The sequence below is a fragment of the Phascolarctos cinereus genome, unplaced genomic scaffold, assembly GCF_003287225.1.
Source record: "Phascolarctos cinereus isolate Bilbo 61053 unplaced genomic scaffold, phaCin_HiC Scaffold_726;HRSCAF=1367, whole genome shotgun sequence".
Taxonomy (NCBI): Eukaryota; Metazoa; Chordata; class Mammalia; order Diprotodontia; family Phascolarctidae; genus Phascolarctos; species Phascolarctos cinereus.
This window is the reverse complement of record NW_027556098.1, coordinates 120,357,738-120,379,152: the sequence shown is the minus strand read 5'-3', so window position 1 is coordinate 120,379,152 and position 21,415 is coordinate 120,357,738. Positions and strand designations below refer to the sequence as shown.

General features: G+C 39.7%; 1 protein-coding gene across 1 annotated transcript; it reads right to left on the bottom strand.

Annotated features, from left to right (window-relative positions):
• Nucleotides 1-9,549: 9,549 nt before the first annotated feature.
• Nucleotides 9,550-21,278, bottom strand: FBXO45 (F-box protein 45). Its single transcript, XM_020986048.1, has 3 exons — nucleotides 20,866-21,278; nucleotides 15,238-15,594; nucleotides 9,550-12,146 (listed from the first exon to the last, which is right to left on the bottom strand). The coding sequence occupies exons 1-3, from the start codon at nucleotides 21,187-21,189 to the stop codon at nucleotides 11,961-11,963; spliced, it is 867 nt and encodes a 288-aa protein (XP_020841707.1). The 5' UTR covers nucleotides 21,190-21,278; the 3' UTR covers nucleotides 9,550-11,960.
• Nucleotides 21,279-21,415: the final 137 nt, after the last annotated feature.

The following is a 21,415-nucleotide window of genomic DNA, read 5'->3' as shown; positions in this document are numbered from 1 at the left end:
AGGGAAGGTGGTTGTTGTTTGATCATTTCAGCCCCTTTTGGGGTTTTCTTGGCAGAGATGCTGGACTGGTTTGCCATTTCCTTCTCCAGCTCATTTTACAGATGAGCAACTAAGGCAAACAGGATTAAGTGACTTGCCCAGGGTCACGCAGCTAGGAAGTATCTGAGCCTGCTCTGCTCATCATTTCTAATCTTCACCACCATGCTGCTAACTCAAGCCTTGATTGAAAATACCTACCTCAGGCTCCTTCTGACTGAAGGGCTGGAGGATGGAGTACCAAACTCCTTCTAATGCCTTCTTTTATAGAGGGCAGAAATTGGACTCACCTCACTCCACTCTGCATCCGCTGCTCTGCCTAGTTTCAACACCACAGAATAAGATACCCCGTGGCTGGGTGCTCTTTTCCTCCTCCTGCCACGTTCCTGCCTTCTTTTGTGTCCACCACCACCACCACCACCACTACCACCACCACCACTACCACCACCACCACCTCCCAATTCAATTGTAAGCTCCTTGGGGGCAGGTACTTTCTTTTTATTAAATGTATCCTTGGTACTTAGCACAGTGCCTGGCACATAGTAGATGCTTAATATTTATTTGCTTGGCTCTTTTTGTGATGGCAAAGAATTGGAAATTGAAAGGATGCCCATCAATTGGGGAATGGCTGAGCAAGTTGTGGTATATGAATATAATGGAATACTATTGTGCTACAAGAAATGATGAACAGGCTGACTTCAGAAAAACCTGGAAAGACTTATATGGTCTGATGCTGAGTGAAGTGAGCAGAACCAAGAGGACTTTGTACACAATAACAGCCACATTATGCAATGACTAATATTGTTAAACTGAACCCTTTTCAGCATTACAAGGATCTAAGACATCTCCAGAGGCCTCAGGATAGAAAATGCTGTCCACATCCAAAGAAAGAACTATGGAAGTCGAATCACTACCACTTATTTTTACCTTCTGTTGAGTTTTGTTTCATCTTTCTGATGATCGTTCCTCCTATTGATTTTAATTTTTACTTACAACTTCACTAATGCGAAAATATGTTTAATAGGAATGTATATGTATAGCCTATATCAGATTGTGCACTGTCTTGGGGAGGTTGTGGGGGGAGGAAGGGGGAGAAAAATTTTCAATTCAAAAGCATATGGAAGTGATTGTTGATAAATCAAAATAAATTAATAGAATTTTTTTAAAAAGAAAAAAATATTTATTTGCTTGACTGACCTAATTGGAATAATTATGTTCATCTTTCATTTTTCACTTTGCAGAGAGAATAAAAACATATGATTCTACAGTATGACAATTATGACAACTATTTGAACTCAGAGGTCCTGAAATAAGGACACCAGTTACTTAATATCTCAGATTTGGTTTGAAGCCCTATCTGTATTGCCTGTGTCACCAAAGACCAGAAATGCACAAATCACTGAAATGGTCCTAAAAAGAGCAGGTTTCCTTATGTTTCAAACAACTATTTCTGTGTAACCTTGGCCCTCTTCAGTCATAGATCCCCTGAATTCTACTTCACATTCAAGACACACTTTGGGATAGCATCTATTCAAAACCATAATTCACAAGTCCTCCCTGATGGTTCTTTCACCCAGAGGACACGCTATTTCAAAGCAAAAGGCATTTAATTAAACAATATAGCAAAACAAATAACAAGAAAATGACCCACCTTTGTGCTCGGGATATACTCTCCTACAGATTTTAGCACCAATGGTAGGAGAGTGAACCTATACAGAGAATACATGTATTCAGGGAACATGTGAAAGGAAAGAACATTGGGGGAACCCTGCATTGAGTACACACATACAGAGGGAACGTATGTGGCTAAGGCAACATGTGTGATCAAGGGGTCACAAAAAAACACTATGCATAACTAGCATACTCCTAGGGAGGCATCCCCTGCTGGAATCCTTTTCTGCCTCCAGCGATGCCACTTACTTCCTCACAGACACCAATATCATCGTGATTCTCTGGATCCTGCTGCCACCTGTTGAATCACTGCTGAGCTATTCAGGACTCCACTGCTGCCGTCTACTGACCCTCTACTGCCCGTCTCACTGAGGCTACACTATTGTCTTTTCCTCTATCAGAAATCTCAGCTCTTCCATTCGTGCTTCAGAACCGCATCCAGAGAAGCCCTTAGATTTTAAGTCTGCCTTTTACGCTGCTTTTCTTCAGCCTCTGCTGCCACTCCTTGAATTCAGTCTACTTTCTGAGCTAGAATAAGAACATTATTTCACTTCCTATCATAACCCGGTTCTATGCACATCATCCCAGAAGCATCAACAAGACTGAAAGTGGCTAGCTGGAGTTGGCAATTTTTTGTTATCATATTTGTTAGGAGGCAGAGAAGAAGAAAAAGAAGATGAAGACAAAGACAACAAAGATGGAAAAAGAGGAAGAAGAGGAGGAAGAGGAAGAGGAAGAAGAATAAGAAGGAGGAGGAGAAGAAGTAGTAGTAGTAGTAGTAGTAGTAGTAGTAGTAGTAGTAGTAGTAGTAGTAGTCGTCATCTATAGTACCTACTGGCTCTTTATACTGACTTGCCACATGTTTATAAGAAGTCCCTTTTTGTCTCAGTGCTTGTTTCCCTGAATGCAAAACAGAAAACCCTTTTTGGGAATGTTGTGAAGATTTAATCAAGGATTTATATAATTTTAGAATTGGAAGTGACTTTAGAGATGACCAAGAACATTCCCTTGCTTTACAAACGAGAAAATTAATTTTCATTGAGGGAACACGACTTGCTCAAGTCACAGAGTGATTTAGTGACAGTCAGAACAGGAACCCAGAACCGAATGCCAACCCAAAGCTCTTCTCATTATACCAAAATGAGAGACTAGAAATCATTTTAAGGTCCTCAATAAAAAGGCATTTGGAAAAGTCTAAGCATTGAATTCTTCTAGGAGCAAGGTTCAAAAAAGTATAGTTTCCAGCTAGTCGCTATTAAATATGTTTTTCACACTAGCTATGGAGTTAACCTTCCAGACAAGCATACACAAGAACGCACACTTCAGCTACAAAGGGGGAATTCCCTACCTCATCCTCCCAGACTGTGGACTAGTGACACATGTGGAAAAACCTCATTTGTTATATCAGCTTCTCTTCCCCTCTCTCTATACCAATGAAAATTGTTGTTGAGTTTAGAAAGGGAACTCATCAACAATTTCAGAAGCTGTGACAGTAATATGGAAATGAGCAATTTATGGAAAATGCTGGTTTGACAGGGAGGCAGAGAAAAGCAAATACAAAGGACAATAAGGTGCTTGTTGAGGAAGGTCCTGGGTGTTCCCACTTTAGAAGAGCAAGCCTTAGTTTGCATATTTGAGCCAGAAGGAAGTCGGTCCAAATGCTAACTGATTCTTTTTTTTTTAAGGCAATTGGGGTGAAGTTACTTGCCTAGGGTCACAAAGCTAGTGTCAAGTGTCTGAGGCCAGATTTAAACTCAGGTCCTCCTGACTCTAGGGCCGGTGCTCCATCCTCTGAGCCACCTAGTTGCCTCTAGTGTTGATTCTTGGATGGAGAAACTAGCCAGCTACTCCCATAAGATAAAGACAAGAGTGGAGCCCCAGGACAATCTGAACATCTATTAATTCCTCAAGCCCATCCTTCCTGCTCCCCAGCAACACACACACACACACACACACACACACACCCCTTTTTTGTGTCCTGTCCAGACACCTCTTCCCTGGAGGAGGCTCCAGGAAAGCCTGTCATCTCATCTCTCCTAGTCCAATATAGAATGTTAAAATTATCATTGCTCAGGCAAGTCTATGGATTACATATAACTGAAATGATCAGCCACAAGATCAAGATACTAAAAATAAAAAAGACAAAATTGAGGTCAGAGCAGTAGTGAACTGAAAGACTAGGAAAGCACAGCGGGATTAGAGATCATGGTGAGAATAAGTTTAGGAGTAAACCAGATCAAAAGATGAAAGGGTAGAAGGTTGTGATCAGAAAGAACTTCACAGTGCTGGACCACAGAGGCAACAGTTATAGGCAAAGGCATGTGCACCCAGGGAATTTGGGGTCTTTTAAAGTAACCACTTGACTACTCAGTCATAAAGGATGTTATTTAACTAACCATTTTTAATTAACAACTAAACCTGACTTTAAATACAAACTTTAAACATGACATAAAATATCTAAATTTTTGAGACATTAGTGTGTGCCTGGGCACACTTGGCATATCCTGTATGTGTGCCCCTGATTGCAGATGATGGTGAGATAAATGGTCTAACCATCCTCTCAGGGACAGATAAAGTGGAAAGGTGGAGGTCAAAAGTAGAACTAGGAGGCTTGTGGCCAAAGGGTCATTAATGTGTATCTAAGTCATTAAGTGTAACTGCAAAGAGGAAAAGCATAGGTCCTTCTGAAAGGAGGGAGAATGGCTTGTATATGAATAAAACTAGGGAAACCAGTAATGAGTAAAATTAGGAACTGGCCTACATGATAGTTGATGAAATGAACCTCAGAGGCATAATAGTGGCAAAAACCTGAAGTGTCAGCGAGAAGTAAAAAGTATCAAGTTTCACTTTTGGAGGGGTAAGATTTTCATTGGTATGTAAAGAGATGTAGCATGACAGAAAATCTATTAATCCATAGGACCAGAGGACATAATAGAATAGGACAGCAAAGGAGATTATGGACCATCAAATGGGCCAAGTTAGACAGGGATGAATGGAGGGAGAAGAGAGGTCAGGATTTTTGCTTCAGCAGACTCAATTACTGGAAGGGGAGGGGGGGAAGGGGGGAGAAATGCAAGACTGTGGAATCTGCCTGCCATAGCATAAGGAAATAGTTTGGGACTGACACCCTCCAAGTACCTATGATGATTAAGGAGGGAGTCAGCTCAGGGAGGTGGTACCAACTTCCAGAACTGGTCATTCCAACCAGGGGAGGATCCAAGGGTGTAGGCAGCCAGTTGGCTGGAAATCTGGGTCAGCTGTATTGATGCTCCAAAGGTGGTTAAACTTATGCTCAACCCCAGTCCCATCCCAAGATAGAATGAGGCACACCCAGAAGACACCTCATACGGAGAACAAGCACTGAGCTCTCCACTGGACTGCTGATACCCTAGTATTTCGGGTGACCTGAAGATTCCACGCTGGATGTGTGTTCCCTGTGGAGCAGGTCTTCTATTGCCCCCACCTTGTGGCTCAGGGTCAACGGCAAATATGAATCCCTTTAACTAAGGTAGTTTTTGAGAAAAATGGAGGGTGTGGGGGATGAGGGGAAGAAGAGAAGTGACCCTTAATCAAGCCACTTCTCTGATAAGTATGATAGCATAAGTTGGCCCAAAAAGTTGTTTTGGTTCAGGAGACAGCAAAAATCAAAGACCTATGTTTAGAAGAGTGTGCTCATACTGATACCTTCAAAACCTGATTTTTCTATTTGTTACGACAGATTTTTATTTCAACAAGAGGAGTTGGAGAGGAATAAAGAAAAGATGGGATGGGATGGTGAATTTTTGTTAACTGAAGATAAAAACAAAAGAAAAAATATTGCTAGCAGCCTTTTTTTCCCCCTGAGAACAGGTGGTTCCCAGTATCTTTCAGCGTCTGACCATCCTCTCTCCAGGAGGGGTTACGGTAAGGGGTATAGGCTGAAATTTAGGCAAGGAATAGTACCAATAGCAAAGAAAGAACTATGGAGTCTGAATGCAGATTGAAGCATAATGTTTCACTTTTTTTCGTTTTTCTTTCTTGTGGTTTTTCCTTTTTATTCTGATTCTTCTTTCACAACATGGCTAATGTAGAAATATGATTAATACAATTGTGTATGTATAACCTACAGCAGATTGCTTGCCATCTTGGGGAGGGGAGAAATGAGAGAGGAAAATCTGGAATTCAAAATCTTATGAAAATGAATGTTGAAAATTATCATTACATTTAATGGAAAAAAATTAAATACTAGTAAGTGGGGAAAAAAAGAAAAATTCCTTACTTACCTAGTCATTAATTGGGGTTGAGAAATTTGTGTTGTAATCAAATCATGAGATTACAGGCTGATTGCTGAGCTGAAAAGGAACTTTATAGAGATTATCTGGTCTAAACCTTTCAATTTACAGATAAGGAAATGGTAGTGGCAGGCTGAGATGTACATTTAGGTTCCCTGACTCTAAATCCAGATGTTTGTCATAATAATAATTATTCTGTGCACATCACTCCCCAATTGATAAAATGGTCAAAGGATATGAACAGGCAGTTTTCCAAAGAAGAAATAATTTATAGTCATATAAAAAAATTCTCTAAATCACTATTGATTAGAGAAATGCAAATTAAAATAACCTCGAGATAACATTTTTACACCTATCAGATTAGCTAAAATGATAGAAGGGGAAAGCTACAATTGTTGGAGGGGATGGGGGAAAATTGGGACCTTAACTCATTGTTGTTGGATCTGTGAGCTGATCCAACCATTTTGGAGGTATATTTAGAAATATGCCCAGACAGCTATTAACCTAATACCCTTTGCCTATACCCTCTGACCCTGCAATTTCACTATTAGATCTGTTTCCCAAGATGATTAGGGAAAAAGAGAAAGAACCCATATGTTCTAAGATATTTATAGCAGCTCTCTTCACAGTGGCAAATAACTGGAAATTGTGAGGATGCTTGTCAATTGGTATATGTGGTATATGTCCATGATGGAATGTTATTACACTGCTATAAGAAATGATGAGCTCAATGATTTTAGAAAAGCATGGAGAGATGTCCACAAAACAATGAGAAGCGAAATGAGCAGAACCAAGAAAGCATTCTGTACCATAACAGCAGTATCGTTTTAAGAACAATGTTGAGCAACCAAGTCATTCTGACCAAATTCCTGACGCAAATTAATCACAAAAATCCTATGAAGGAAGATGCTGTTTGAATCCAGAAAAAGAAAATATACATTTACATATTTGTGGTTAACGGTAGCTCTCTTGAATGGGGTTTTTTATTGGGGGGGGAGGAAAAAAAGTTACATGGTACTGGCCAAACTATTAACTAAGCACAGGGGATATAAAGACACAAAGCAAAATAGTCATTTCCCTCAGAATGTCTATACAGCTGTAAAATGAAGATCATAATAATGCCTACTTTTCAGGGTTGTTGAGGACTAAATGAGGTATTTGTAAAGCACTCAGCACAGTGCCTGGCACACAGAAGGTGCTCTATGAATGCTTATTCCTTTATTCCCCTACGGCAACCCTCAGAAGAGATTAATGGGTATCTATAGTTAAAGCTTCAGCTCAAACTATTGCACAAGAGTTAACTATATCAATAGCCAGGATGTGTTAGATCTCACCCCATTACATGAATTTGATGTCTTCGAACTTGCCAATTTCATACACTATTTTAGGAAGCTGTTTTCAAAGGAAATAGTTTTATTACTATTGCAATAATACCTTAAATTCATCAAGCAGTTTTGAATTTGAACCATTCATATTACTTCATTTTGCCAAGGACCTAGTAACGTGACTTGTCAGGTCAAACAGTAACATTAAACTGGATTCAGAATAATTTCTTTCCTTGCAGAATAGATTATGGTCTTCTGCTTAAAAAGGAACAAAGATTAAGCTTAATTAACACAGTGGCCAATGGTCATTTCCTTACTGTCTCTCCTCCTATGGGAGTTTCATTATTAATGCCCCACGCACAAAATCTGATTCACAGTCAAATCTTAAATTTAAAAGAACTTGATACTTTTTGTAGAAAAAGTCCTGAAGTCTAAAGAACACATTGCTCCCAATACTATTTTAATGAACAGATTTAATTAAAAACAAACTGTTCAAGGAGGATTCAAAAGGAAATTAGGACAACAGACTGGTAAAACGATCCGTGGTGCCCGTTCCTGCTAAATAAGATAAATTCAGAAGACCAAAACCAAATGCAGTGAAAAATCTTTGTGATTCTGCTTAAATACATCAGCAGCATCAAACTAATTCCCCACCAGACTGCTGCAGTAGCATGGGCTAATGACTAAGTGATTTTGGGGGAGAAACTGTTCCTCATTTTCCTCAACTCCTGGTCATGAACTGGGCTACCAAACAGCTGTTCCGAAGGTGGTGTCGGAGGCAGGAGGATGAGGCTCTGGAGAATGAATGTCTTTTTCTCCCCACTCCATTCCAAAGGATGGAATGATCATCTGTCAACAAAAACCCACACTCCTTTTCTGCTCTCAACATCAAGATCTTGTCCTCCAAGACAGAAGCCCACCATTGATTTAAATAAATAATAAATATAAGTATAAAATAACAATAAGTCGTGTCTTTTTACTCTACTCCAAACCTCAAAACATTCTCACCCATTCCCTCCCACCTCCTCTGGGTGCTTGATCCATAAATCATTACCCTCTCTTATTCATCCTCAACTCTCCTTATCTACTGGCTCCCTTCCCCTTTGCCTACAACATGCTTGGGCTTCCCTAGTCCCCTAACCTCTTCCTTTAACTCCACTTACATCAAACTTTCGTCTCTTACCATTGACTGCTAAACTTCTAGCAAGATTAGTCTAGGTTCACTGCCTCTAGTTTCCTCACTGCCCTCCTGTAATGTGGCTTTTGTCCCCATCAAGCTACTGAACTTACTTTCTCCAGGGTTTCTAAACCCTCTTGATTCCCAAAGCTTTGCCCTTTCTAAAAATAGCATTTAATGACAGAGCCCACCCTCTTCCTTCATGGTATTTTTTCTTAGTTTGGCTTCCATGGCATTTCTCTCCTGATTCTCCCTTTACTTACCTGACAACTCCTTCCACTGATTCATGCTCCTCCTCCTGCCCCCATGCATAGTTGTCCCCTAAAGCTTTCTCCTCAGACCTCTCTATACTTTCTCCCTTAACAATCTCATCTAAATCAGCCCATTTGCAGCAGTCAGTTTGATACTACCTCAAACTCACTCTGTCCAAAATGGAATTAGGGGTACATCAGACAAGCGAACTTTTTTTAAAGTAACTTTTACCCAGAAACCTTTTACTCAGACATCTAAGAACTTTTAATTACCACTGAGGACTTCATAACCTCAAACCACCTTGTTCTTCCCTAACTACCAGATAGTTGGTGATGTTTCTAAGGTTAGACAGGATATTAATGAATAAAAAATAATGAAAATGTCATTTTCCATAATGAAGGAACTTTTCTAATTTCCCATTATGTACAAAGAATTAGATGCTTCCTTTGACTTTTAAACAATCTCATTTTAAATATAACTAATCCCAACTTGCTTCTCAATTGCCTTTTCACCACAGAGCTCCAACTGCTTTAGATCTGACTTTCATTCGTGTCTGGCAGTCAGCAAGAGGCAAAAGTCTCTCCATTTTATAGATAGCAAAACTTGGGGCAGAATAGGAACACTTTAGACGATTTTCACTCAACCTTCAATAACTACATCTTTCCACAGCTGTGAAACAAGCATAATACTGGCATAATTGTGAGACTGGAATGAGAAGTTATGTAAAATGCCCAGTAATACTTAAAACCTTACATAAAGATAATCTATTATAATATGAATACTATCTTGGCAGTGATGGAAAAGAATAAGATGCCAATTCCTTGAACATTGTAACAGTTTATTTTAATATTTTATACAGCTAGTATTGGTCTCCAATAAATTATATCAAGTTATAAGTGAAGGCTCTTTACTTTTCCTGGCTACCCTCCCCCTATTACCCCAACTTTACTTCACAGAAATTGCAAATGGGATACTGGGATATTTAAAACTCCTGCAAGAAAGATAAAATCTACTATGAGATATTTTGACAATTAGTGATTGTAAGTTCGCTGTGCACCAACTATGTGTCTCTATTGTCCTAATAGCACCTATAAAACTTAGGAGCTAACAAAACATTAAATAGATGTATCAAATTTTACAAATAAAATACACAGGAAAAGTTCTTGGAATTGGCTGTATTTTTAATGAGAAAGTGGCAAGTAATAGGGGAATTTCTATTCTTCAAACTGGAATCAATTCAAATGAGGCCAGTTCTCTCTCCTTTACGTAAATTATAAAGTTTTTTTTATATTGCTATAGCAGCTATCTAACACACTCGAACTCACAACCCCACTGTATTCAATTTTAATATGGTGTTTTAAGATTTCTTCCACAGATACATATGCAACAAAAGAGGATCCTCAACAGGTATCCCCTTTCAAGCAATATTCCAAAGATAATATACTTTAAAGTCTTTCAAATGGCAACATGTAACGTATCCTTGTTCTAGGGCTGATTTCTCCCACTCTTTCAGATGATTATCTAATATTACAAACATAATTCTCCAGAAGACACCCAAGAATCCCAGCCAGCTGCCTGCTGTACCATATACCCTGATTTTATTAGATCTAAAAACAAACATACACATGGCAACAGCCTAAGAGGCACAAAGATTCCATTTCTCCCTTAAAGCAAGCTCTTAAAACATAAAGACAGGTTTGAAATCACACAATTCATGTTTTAACACAGAAAGATGATATAATTGCTTTTACTCCAATCACTCCACTCTCAATCTCAGTTCATATGTTGAACATTATCAATTCCAAGGAGACATCAGATAAGAAGCTACTTCTCCAAGAATTCATAAATTTAGGCAGAGGTAAACCTTGGAATAACTTACACAAGCCTTCAGAATACTACCAACCTGAAGCTTTCAGGGAATATTTTGACAAGTCCTGGGTGGCCAACTATTTTCAATGAGGATAGGAACACTCTTAGCCTCTATGCTAAGATCAGAACTGATAAGAATTCCTATCAACCAAGAGAATAAGTATTATTTTGGTAACCCATCAGTGGCTTAGCTGCTTGCATGCTACAAACATGGCAGAACTGTTGAAAAGATATCCAACAGTCTCTACTGCATTAAAAGTATAAAGCAAAAGGGAAAAATAATCCAATAATCATTTTCCTAAGGCCAACTTATTATACCAACACGGGTCTTGATTTCATATTTTCAAGGGCAAATATAATTGTGTGTGTCCGAAGATGAGACACTTTTTTTCTTGGATGGCCAAGACATAGGATCAGACATCACATGAATGCATATTAAGGATATTTTTAGATAGTCCTTTTTGATACTAATGGGTAACTAAAAATAGATTTACCTTCCTTCACTCTTGAACAGAAGGGAAATTTTCAGCTAAAAGGTCTGGGGTGTTGTCATCATCATTTTGGACTATGAAAACAGAATGCAATAGCTATGGAAACCATAAGTCAAATATAATACAAAATGAACCAACACAGCACCTCTCTGTAAACTCCTTTTTTTAAGTATATTAGCTATATAGTTGTCCCAAAAGTTGTTCTAATTTGTACCATGTAGTGGTTTTTCTTTTAAGAAATTAAACCAGAACAAAGCAACTCTTTGTCCTTTTTGTTTTTTTACAGTTTTTTTACATGTACTGTATATACAACTTTTAAAATAGCTGCACAATTTTCTCTCTGTTAGAGAAGTGCAGTCCAGGCAGACCATGCTTCTCAGTATATTAAAAATATTAAATAAAACCCAACCAGCTTCATTCTCCAATAGCCAAGCTGGCTGAAAAGGGATTGGGGAATTGGGAATGTGAGGGAGTGGAGAACAGGCAGTTGTAAAATGGGATCAGTCTCTCTTCACAAATACACTACTTACAAATCTCAAAGTTATCTCCTCATCTTATCCCTGTCACAGTATCTCGGAAATCTCACCTTAAAATCTGAGATCACACATTGCTAGCTTTGAGATGAAATCTGTTGCAACATGCACATATCAACTGCCCATTCAACCAACTGCAACCCTGAGGATTTTTCTGGGCTGGTTGAAAGAGGAAACATAAAGACAATCCCTGCTGTAGAGTTGCTTCTCCAGTTTACAATTCCATGTGTTTCCCAGCATGTTTCTTGGACAAGCATGCATGGCATTGTCATCTCATGATTCCACTCTCCACAAGCAGATTTCTCCTCCATTCCTGGATCCCAACAAAGCCACCGTCATCCGTCCAATGGTTTCCCCAGATAAACCAAAGTCACCTCCGTGTTGCCATACACAGCAGACACTGCTGGGTATAAGCAGACCTTTGGCAGTCCTCTAAAAGCAACCCCTAGGAACTCATAGCCGCGTTCAAAAGCTAAAGTCTTATCTTCCATGTCTAGGATGACTCGAATCCTTTCTCCTATCTGCAAACAAAAAGAAAAAAGAAAAATTAGAAGAAAAGCCACAAAGGGCTAGCTAGAAGACTATGAAACAGAATCTAAGAAGTTAACAACAAAACTAAGGATATGAATATGTGAATAATCTATGGAATTAGAAGTTTCTTATATTAAGCTAAGGAGCATTTTGTACCTAATTAGGGGTGTGTGTGTGTATGTGTGTGTGTGTGTTTGCCCAAGCACACATATAAATGTATATTAAAAATTAAGAAAGTGTGTGCATAAAATTTTTTTAAATGCGTACGTATGTGTAATGGATATACAACATATATGTATAATAAACACACAGAATCAATTCCTGTTATGACTAATAATAATAATTGACACTTAAACAACATTTAAAATCTGCAAAGAACTTTACTTCCTTGGAGCTCCACAAGTTGGTATGGTAGGTACAAGTATTACATTGCCCCCACTTTATAAATGAGGGAAACTGAGAAATTGATTCATCCATGGCCAGACAGACAGTCAGAGGTGGAATCTGAACCCAGGTGTTCCTGACTCCAAGTCTAACATTTTATACACTGCACATTTGTTCTGATGGAGAGGCAGCTCACCCCCTAGCCAAGGCCAAACCCCCTACTTGTGAACTTAATCCCCATTCCTTCAATCATTCCCTCTCTCTTTCACCTTTTATCACTCTTTACCTACTGGCTTCTTCCCCACTACAAAAACTCTCTTTCATTTGATGCTGAAATTCCTTCAAGCTATTGTCCCATATGTCTTCTCCCCTTCAGAGCTAAACAAGTCTGTGTATACTCGCCTCCATTTTCTCACCTCTCTCTCTTACTTTTCAAGCTTTTGTACAGCCTAGCTTCCATTCTCCTTTGGCATTGTCCATTTCCCATCCATTAAGCATGGGTGTCCCCTAAGGCTCTGTCCTGGCCCTTTTTTCTCCTCTCTATACTCTATCCTCTTCCTTAGTGATCTCATCAGCTCCCATGAGTTCAATTATATTTTTTACACAGAAGAATCCCAATCTACATATCTTGACTTCATCTCTTCCTGAAATCGAGTCCCAAATTACCAACTGCTTGCTGAATAACTTGATCTGAGTGTTTCACCAGAAACTCAAATACAACACATCCAAAACAAAACACCTTTCTTCTCCTAAATCTGGTCTTTCTCAATACTTCCTTATTTCTGTTAAGGGTACCACTAACCTCCTGATCAGCCATGTTTGTAACCTAAATGTTATCCCTGACTCTTCCTTCACTGTCTTACCATCCAATCAGCTGCTCCATCTTGTCAATTCTACCTCCACAAAATCTCTTGCATCTGTCTTCTTTCCATTTCCAAAACCACTACTTTAATTCAGGCCCTTATCACCTCCCACCCTGACTATTCTAGTAGCCTCCCTACTTATCCATAATTATTTTATATTATTCTCCTTCATGCTCTCTATAATTCCAAACAGTACCACCAGCTGCTCCTTGAACTTTGCATTCCATTCCCTGTCCCCATGACTTCATAGACTATCTATCTCTTATGCCTATAACGCACTTCCTCCTTATCTCTGATTCTTAGAATCCTTATTAAGTCTTAGCAATGGTGTCATTTCTCATAGGAAGGCTTTCTTGAGTCCTCATAATCATTACATTAGTGTTCTGTCTTTACTCAAACTACTTTGATTTTCCTTATCTTTATATGTGGTTCCCTCTCCTTCCCCCCCACCAAAAAAAAAAAAGAACATAAGTTCCTTGAGAAGGAACCTTTTTTTTGTCTTTGTATTCCCAGTAAAGTACTCAATGTTTGTTGAAGTGAATTTAATTTTTTTATTCAAGATGAAGAGTTTCCATATCATTTACTTTTGTTATAAATTAATGTACTGACCAAGGCACAGTTGAATGATGTGCCTAGTTAAGCTACCACAGCCCACATACCCTCTATTTGAAGGCATATTTTTCCAGGAAGCAACTACTGGAATACATGATAATTTGGCAAAAACTGAAAACTAAAAATTAAGAGATTTTAAAAATTATCTCTACTTCAAACACCATTGAATTTACAGCTTTTGTTACTATGAAAGGGCAAAGCTGGCTACAACTATAGAAAGTACTTAAACATCTATTTGGTATAAAGCAGCAGCAATGCTTGCTTAAATTATTCCAGAAGTACAATATACCCAAGTATTTTCTCACTTCAAAAATTAATGAAAAAAAAAGACAAAGAATAACCAAAGAAATACTAATGTTGTTTATCAAGTCAGTAATCCAACAAGGATGTTGCGTTGACTTTTCCCACCTATCCTAGACTCCACAGGGGATGTATCTGTATACAAGCACCTATTTCTGTTAATAGAAAAGGCAAATGTGAGTCCAGAGTCACATAATCTGAGGATCATCAGTTTAGGGCATAAGGCTACAATAAAAATATTGCAAAGCTTGCAGTTTACCTGGACCCTTCCTCAAAATAGAGGGTGAGCCCAGAGAAGAATATCAAGCAGTAGCAATGATATATTTGATAAGGAAAAGAGAACAATTTGGAAATGTGTTGGAAAAGATAAAGACCAAAGACAAGATAGGATGATTAAAGGTTATATACATATTACCAGATAGCAGCTCCATGCTACCAAGGAGGACAGAGAGATGACTCCTTTTCCAGAAGCCATCTCTGAAGGAGTTCAGAAATTTTCTCCACTGGTAGAAATCATCCCAAAGCTCTCTCCCTACATTCTCCAAGGAAGGCAGAGAGATGTCATGGAAAGAGCACTAAATTTGTAAGCAAAGAATTTGGGCTTAAATGCCAGTTCTTTATAGACTAACTTCGTAACGTTAGCTAAGTTATCTCATCTCTTTGGGACTGATTCTTTGTTTGTTAAATGAGGGAACTAGATGTGATGACCCCTAAAATCACTTAAAGCTGCAGATCTATAATCCTATGTGAATTAAGTTGCTAACCTGCAACAAATCCTTAGGGAATATTAGGATTCAGTAATGAAGTAAAAAGGAGATATGATCACCTTAAGGAAATGCTAGGCCCACAGCTTTTGTCATCCACAACTTTTCTTGTGTGATTCCAGGGTGTGCCAAATAGCAGGCAAGGCCCAGTTTCTCACCTGATATTTTGGTGCATTATTGCACTGTGGAAAACTGCCATTGACTTCCCCGTTATGTAGTAGGTTATTGTCCACTAGGTTCCAGCCCCAGCTCTGGTCGTCACTGCCCAGCAATGCCACATAACCCTGACACTGCATTGGGGCCCGTTTTGTGGCAATTCCAATCACAGCCACAGTGCCCAGAGGACCTTCCCACCAGACTTCCCAAGCATGACGGCCCTCACTGAAACCAATCTTGGTCCTTGCACCATCAGTGCTCTGGGCGATGGGATTCCGATGTAAAGTAAATCCATTCTTCTTAATGTAGACGTTCCTGGAACAGTCATTGGTACTAAAAGCATGTTGGAAGGCACGTACCTAGAAATGGTGAGACAGAAGTAAAAAAAAAAAATAGAAAATTAACATCCCTTATATATTAAAAATCACTTGAACCTCAAGTTCTATATATGCCTACATATCTTAAATTAAAAACGGGAATAAAAAAAAAGCTAAAGTTTCTAGATGGGCAACAAAAAACATTAAGCTGTATCTTTAAAATTCAGCCATAATATTTTCAGCATTATTTAAGCAAAATTTCCAAGCAGTGAGCAAGTGACACTGTTGGCTTATACTGACACAACTAAAAGTCCTATAAAATTTTTTTAAACTAGGTCTTCTCATCCTATAGTTCTGTGAATAATGTTTGGAATATAAGTATAAGCTTTTATATTACCTTTTTTTAATATCATCTCATTAACCTCCACCTGTTTAAATATTTTTAAAATTCCAATTTTGTCATCAACATGCTACCTATGCCTCCCAGTTTTATCATAGCTACAAATTTAGTAAACATTCCTTTTCCTATCACTGACAAAAATGTTCAATATAATGGGTACAGGACAGAGTCCTATGGTATGCCATTAAAGACCTCACTCCACATTGACAACCATACTTAAGGTGTGTTGATTAATTAGCTGTCCACACATCTATATTATTACTTATCTATACTATAACATTTTTCCATCTTTTACATAAGAAAAAGACCAAGAAAAGCTATCAAATGCCTTGCTGAAATCAAGATATCCAATGTCTATAGCACTCCCCAATGCGCCTTTCAAATAGAAGAAAACAAAGTTCAATTTAGCTCGACTTGTTTTTAGTGAAACCATGCTGGTTCCTATCGATCATCACTCTTTTCAAAGACAAAAAAGCTCAAAAGTCACTGGACTTATAAATTAGTCATATCAATAGGCACATCAAACTTATCAATCTCTGGTTTCAGAATCATTTTTCGCCTTCTTGAAAATAGATACATTTGCCCAACTCTAGTCCCTCTTCCCTGACCTCAAATATTATTAACAATGGTTTTACAACTACCTATGCAAGTTTTTTAGATACTTCCAGAAGGTGAGCCTAAAGATGAATTGATTTAAAGAATACAGTTCTTTCTCAAACTACTGCCTTACTTATTTGGGGCTTTAACTGCCCCTTATGAATGCTTATTCTGTCTTTTCTACTCAAATATCAATCTCTTTGAAGAAAATGGAAACAAATTATACGTTGAGTAGTTATACTTTATGTCATCTGTTAAAATATACCATCTACCTCCAAATTGTGAGCCTATACCAGGTTCTTTCTTTGTCATTCTTCTTGGTTCATTTTCATCATGTCACACCCTAGAGCTCAGTACTGCCTACTTTATCAAAGCTTTCTTTAGGCTAACTAATATTCAACGCCTTCTACCATTCCATGTCATTTTCTATTACTACTGCATAGATCCTCAACTCCAACCTAGTCAACTGGCTTCTAATCCTTCATACATGACTTGTTTCCACTATCAAGTCTTCTTAAAACTTCAAGAGACAAATGTTATCTTCCTCTTGGCCATAGTGCTGCTGACAAGAGTTATAATAGTTTCAGACAAAACAGACCTTCTAGTAGCTCTAAAATTTATGAAAAAATTTTAATAACCACAAACTCAGCAGCACTGCCCTGGGTCTTCCACCTCCTTGACTGATATTACTCACACAATGAGCCTTAATCACAGATATCTTACAAAGTAATCCATCCTCCAGATAGATAGCATCTAAATGCAATCATTAGAACTTATGAAGTAAAGCTCAAACGGAGACTGCTAATGATATGCCAGGTCAGCTGAACTTACCATTTGACCTCAAAAGTAAAGATAATTTAAAAAATAGCCACTTTGCGTAAGCTGTAACCACTTATCTTCCTTTAATAAATTCTACTTTTTGGTTTCTGTGTTTTTTTAAAAAATGTACCAAGTCAATCTACATTTAGAACAGGATGCCAAAATATTAAAATGAATAGGCCTGTGGGTGGCACCTACTGATATGGTTAACCATCATTTTTAACCATCATTTTTCACCTGAAAGAGTATGCCATCTGCCTGCCACTATCTTACTGCTTTTCTGTTTTACTATATGCAATATAGATTAAGTAATCCGTATCTGTTTTAGGAAGCAATTTTTCCCAGAGTCTGTATCAGTGAAGTTTTCCTATAAAAACTTATCTGCTCCATAATTCAAATTTCATAAGCAAGCTTTCATTAACAAAAATGCTCAACCATGACACTGCATGCTCTAGTGGAAAGTCCAGGTTAGGAATCCAGTTCTCATGCCTGTGTGATCTTAGGGAAGTCATTTAACCTCATTCAGCCCAAATTCCTCATCTAATAAAATGGAAGAGATCAGACTAACATGGCCTCTAAGTTTAAAATCTATGGTTCTAGGTTTCTAACTAGTATATCAGAACAAAAAAGGTTAAAGTTATGGGAGGAAATATCCAAAATATTTTCATTCCTTCTCTAAATGACTTCAAAGATCACCAGTAGGAAGATAATCTTTAAATACTCTTTCCCATTTCCAAAATTATAATTTATTGAAAGCTTTCCCATACTGAAACTTCTCTTCAAGATCATTAATAATTTCCTTCTTATCAAATCCAAGGACCTTAATTTTTACATTAACAAATGCTTGTTGGTCTTTGCTGCATTTGACATTGCTTATCATTCATTCTATATCATCATTCTCCTAACTCATTCATTTCTTCTCTGGTTCCTCTTCTATTTGCTGTGAACTCCCTATTTATGAGAAATCCCTAAGTCTTGGTCCTCAATCCTTTGCTTTTTTTTTTACTCTCTACCCTCTTTTATCTACTTTAATTTGATGTCTTTTCACCTCAAATTCAATACCCCCTGCCCAAATTCATTTTCTTCCCCCCAAAACTGCTCCCCCTGCCAAATTCTCTCTCTCACAGTCAATGGCTCCATCTTTTTATACCTAATATCTAGGTTCAAAATCTTAGTATCATCTTTAAGTCTTTCTACTTCATGCTCCATATCCAAGAACCAAGTCCTTATGTTGTTGTTCAATCATGCCTGACTCTTTGTGACCCCATTTGGGGTTTTCCTGGGAAAGATACTGGAGTAGTTTGCCAATATCAACAACAACAACAAAACCCAAACAAACTAAAAGTGGGATGAGGAATGGACCTTGGACAAAAAACTCATATAACCCACTTGTCATTTGGAAAAAAAAAAAGGAGAGAGAGAGAAGGCCCCAAAAAATAAGGTGACATGCCTAGGGTCATAGAATTAGTTATAGGTAGAGCCAAGACTAAAACTCAGTGCTCTTTCCACCACATTAAGTTATCTTTCTCTTATATCCATGCTATCCCTTCCATCTTCAGTAATGAAGATACCACCTCATCACTACATGCCAAGTCACCACAACAGACTCTTACAGCTGGTTTCCCTGATTCCTGGTTCTTCCCAATTCCTGCCAAACTAAACTATCTTTGCCACTACTTTCTTCATATCACTTCCCCACTCAAAAACTCTCAAGAGCTGCCTATTCTTCCTGTATCAAATTTAAACTTCTTTGCCTAGCTGTCAATGTCCCCTATAATTTGTCTCCATCCTACATATTCACTTAATGCTCTTTTTGGGGCAACTAGGTAGCACAGTGAATTGAGCACCTGGCCTGGAGTCAGGAAGAATTAAGTTCAAATCCTTACTAGCTGTGTGACCCTGGACAAGTCACTTAATTTGATTGCCTCAGTTTCCTCAAATGTAAAATGGGGATAACAATAGCACCTACCTCCCAGGATTGTGTAAGGATCAAATGGGATAACTTGAATGAATTTTTTGGTGATGCTTGCAAAATTATACCTAGAAAGTTCTTGGCACAGTGCCTAACACACAGTAGGTACTATATAAAATGTTAGCTAAATGTTAAAGGACTACTTAGAAACATTTTTCCTGAATTCAAGAACTTTTCAGTGACATGCCAACAAACACTTTAATTTTTTACTGATAAAAAGTCCATAACACCTAAGGTAAAGCCAACATAAACTCATAACAAGTCACATTTAAAGTACATAGAAACTATTTTTGAGTCACTGGGAAAAATAGCAAATAATGATGATGCGGATTTGGGGTATCATTTAGATCTTAGGTAAAGAGACTAGACAGTGTAGCTTCACTGAATTGTTTCCTAATTTATAAAACTGAAATCTGTATTGAATTGAATCTTAAATAAAAAGGCCAGATAGTGTAGTTTCACTGAATTGTTTCCCAATTTATTAAAGGGAAGTTGTGACTCAGAAGATGTTTTATAGCTCCTGCACAGAAAGATATTTTAATTTTGTATCTAGGTCCCACAAACATGACTTTGACACTTACGAAACGAAGCCCTAGCCCTTATCCTTTCTCATACACGTCTTTTGGTGCAACCCCGGGCATCTATTCTTTGCTCCAACTGAACCCATTCCTAGCTCCTCCCAACTGTTTACATTGGACTGGGAGTATCTCCTAGGTGGCCTCACCACACACAACCATCACTTGAGAATTGTTATTTCCCTCTATGACTAAGAGGCACAGGCAAGATCCTTGATCAAACAGAGGATTCGAAGCAAGTATAAGGAAAAAAAGAGAACTGAACAGATACAACTATCAATGTGAGGCTCCAAAGAAAAGAGCATTAGAGGGCAGAAAAAGTGCCTCCGGGTGAGGTTAACATGGTTCCTACTCTTTGAAAGTTTGGAGGATGCTTGGGCACATCTGCAATCGGGAGCCTAACGCATAACAAGTTTCTAGGGCAGGACAATAAAAGCAGACTGGGAAACCGAGCTTTGGGAAAGTTCGGGGAGTGATTGCAGGTGCCCGAGTGGGAGAATAAGAGATGAGGGTAAGGGGGAGGAGCGAGTGCAAATGTCCCAATGGAAGAACAAGAGATATGGGGGGGGGGGGGAACGAGTGCAACCGCCCCAGTGGAAGGACAAGAGATGGGGGTAAGAGGGGGCCAAGAGTGCAAATGCCTCATAGAAGAACAAGAAATGGGGGGAGGGGGCGCGAGTGCAAATGCCCCAATGGAAGAACAAGAGATGGGGCGAGCGAGTGCAATTGCCCCAATGGAAGGACAAGAGATGGGGGGGGCGCGAGTGCAAATGCTCCAATGAAAGAACAAGAGAAGGGGCGAGAGAGGGTACGGAGCTGCAGAGCAGCTGACGCTCTTTCGGACAAGGGAAAGAGCGACGGGGCCGGAGCGTCTCCTAGAATGCAATCCCGGGTGCGGGCTGGGCTGGGGCTGGGGAGGCCGGAGGGCCGCCGCCGCCGCCGCCGCTCACCTTGGCCTTGTAGCTGGGCAGGTTGCAGAGGATGTCGGTGCGCAGCGCCTCCTCGGCCAGGCTGCGGGCGCAGAGGCTCCGCCACACCTCGCTATTCTCGTCGCCGTGCAGGCAGCGGTACCAATGCTTGCACACGAGCGCGCAGCTCCGCAGCTCGGCCAGCTCCAAGTACGAGAACACGAGCTCCAGTACCCGGCTCGGCAGCCGGCCCCCGACCCCCGGCGACCCCGAGCCGACTCCGCCGCCGCTGCCGCCGGCACCGCCTCCGCTGCCGCCCGGGGCCGCCGCCGCCACAGCCGCTGGGGGCGCCGCCGGAGCCGCCATCGCCGCTCCCCAAGCAGCCCGGAGGCCGCCACGACCGCCTCCCGCCGTCTCTGCCCCAGAGGCCGAATCCGGCTCGGAGGCAGGAGCGGCTCCCTCTCTGGCCCCACCAACCGCCGCGCAGAACCCCCGCCCCCACCCCCGCCCGCACTGGGGCGTCCGCCGGCCCCGCCCCACTGTGGGCAAGGGCCGCTGCGTCCGCGCGGTCGCTTCAGCGGTCACGTCACTC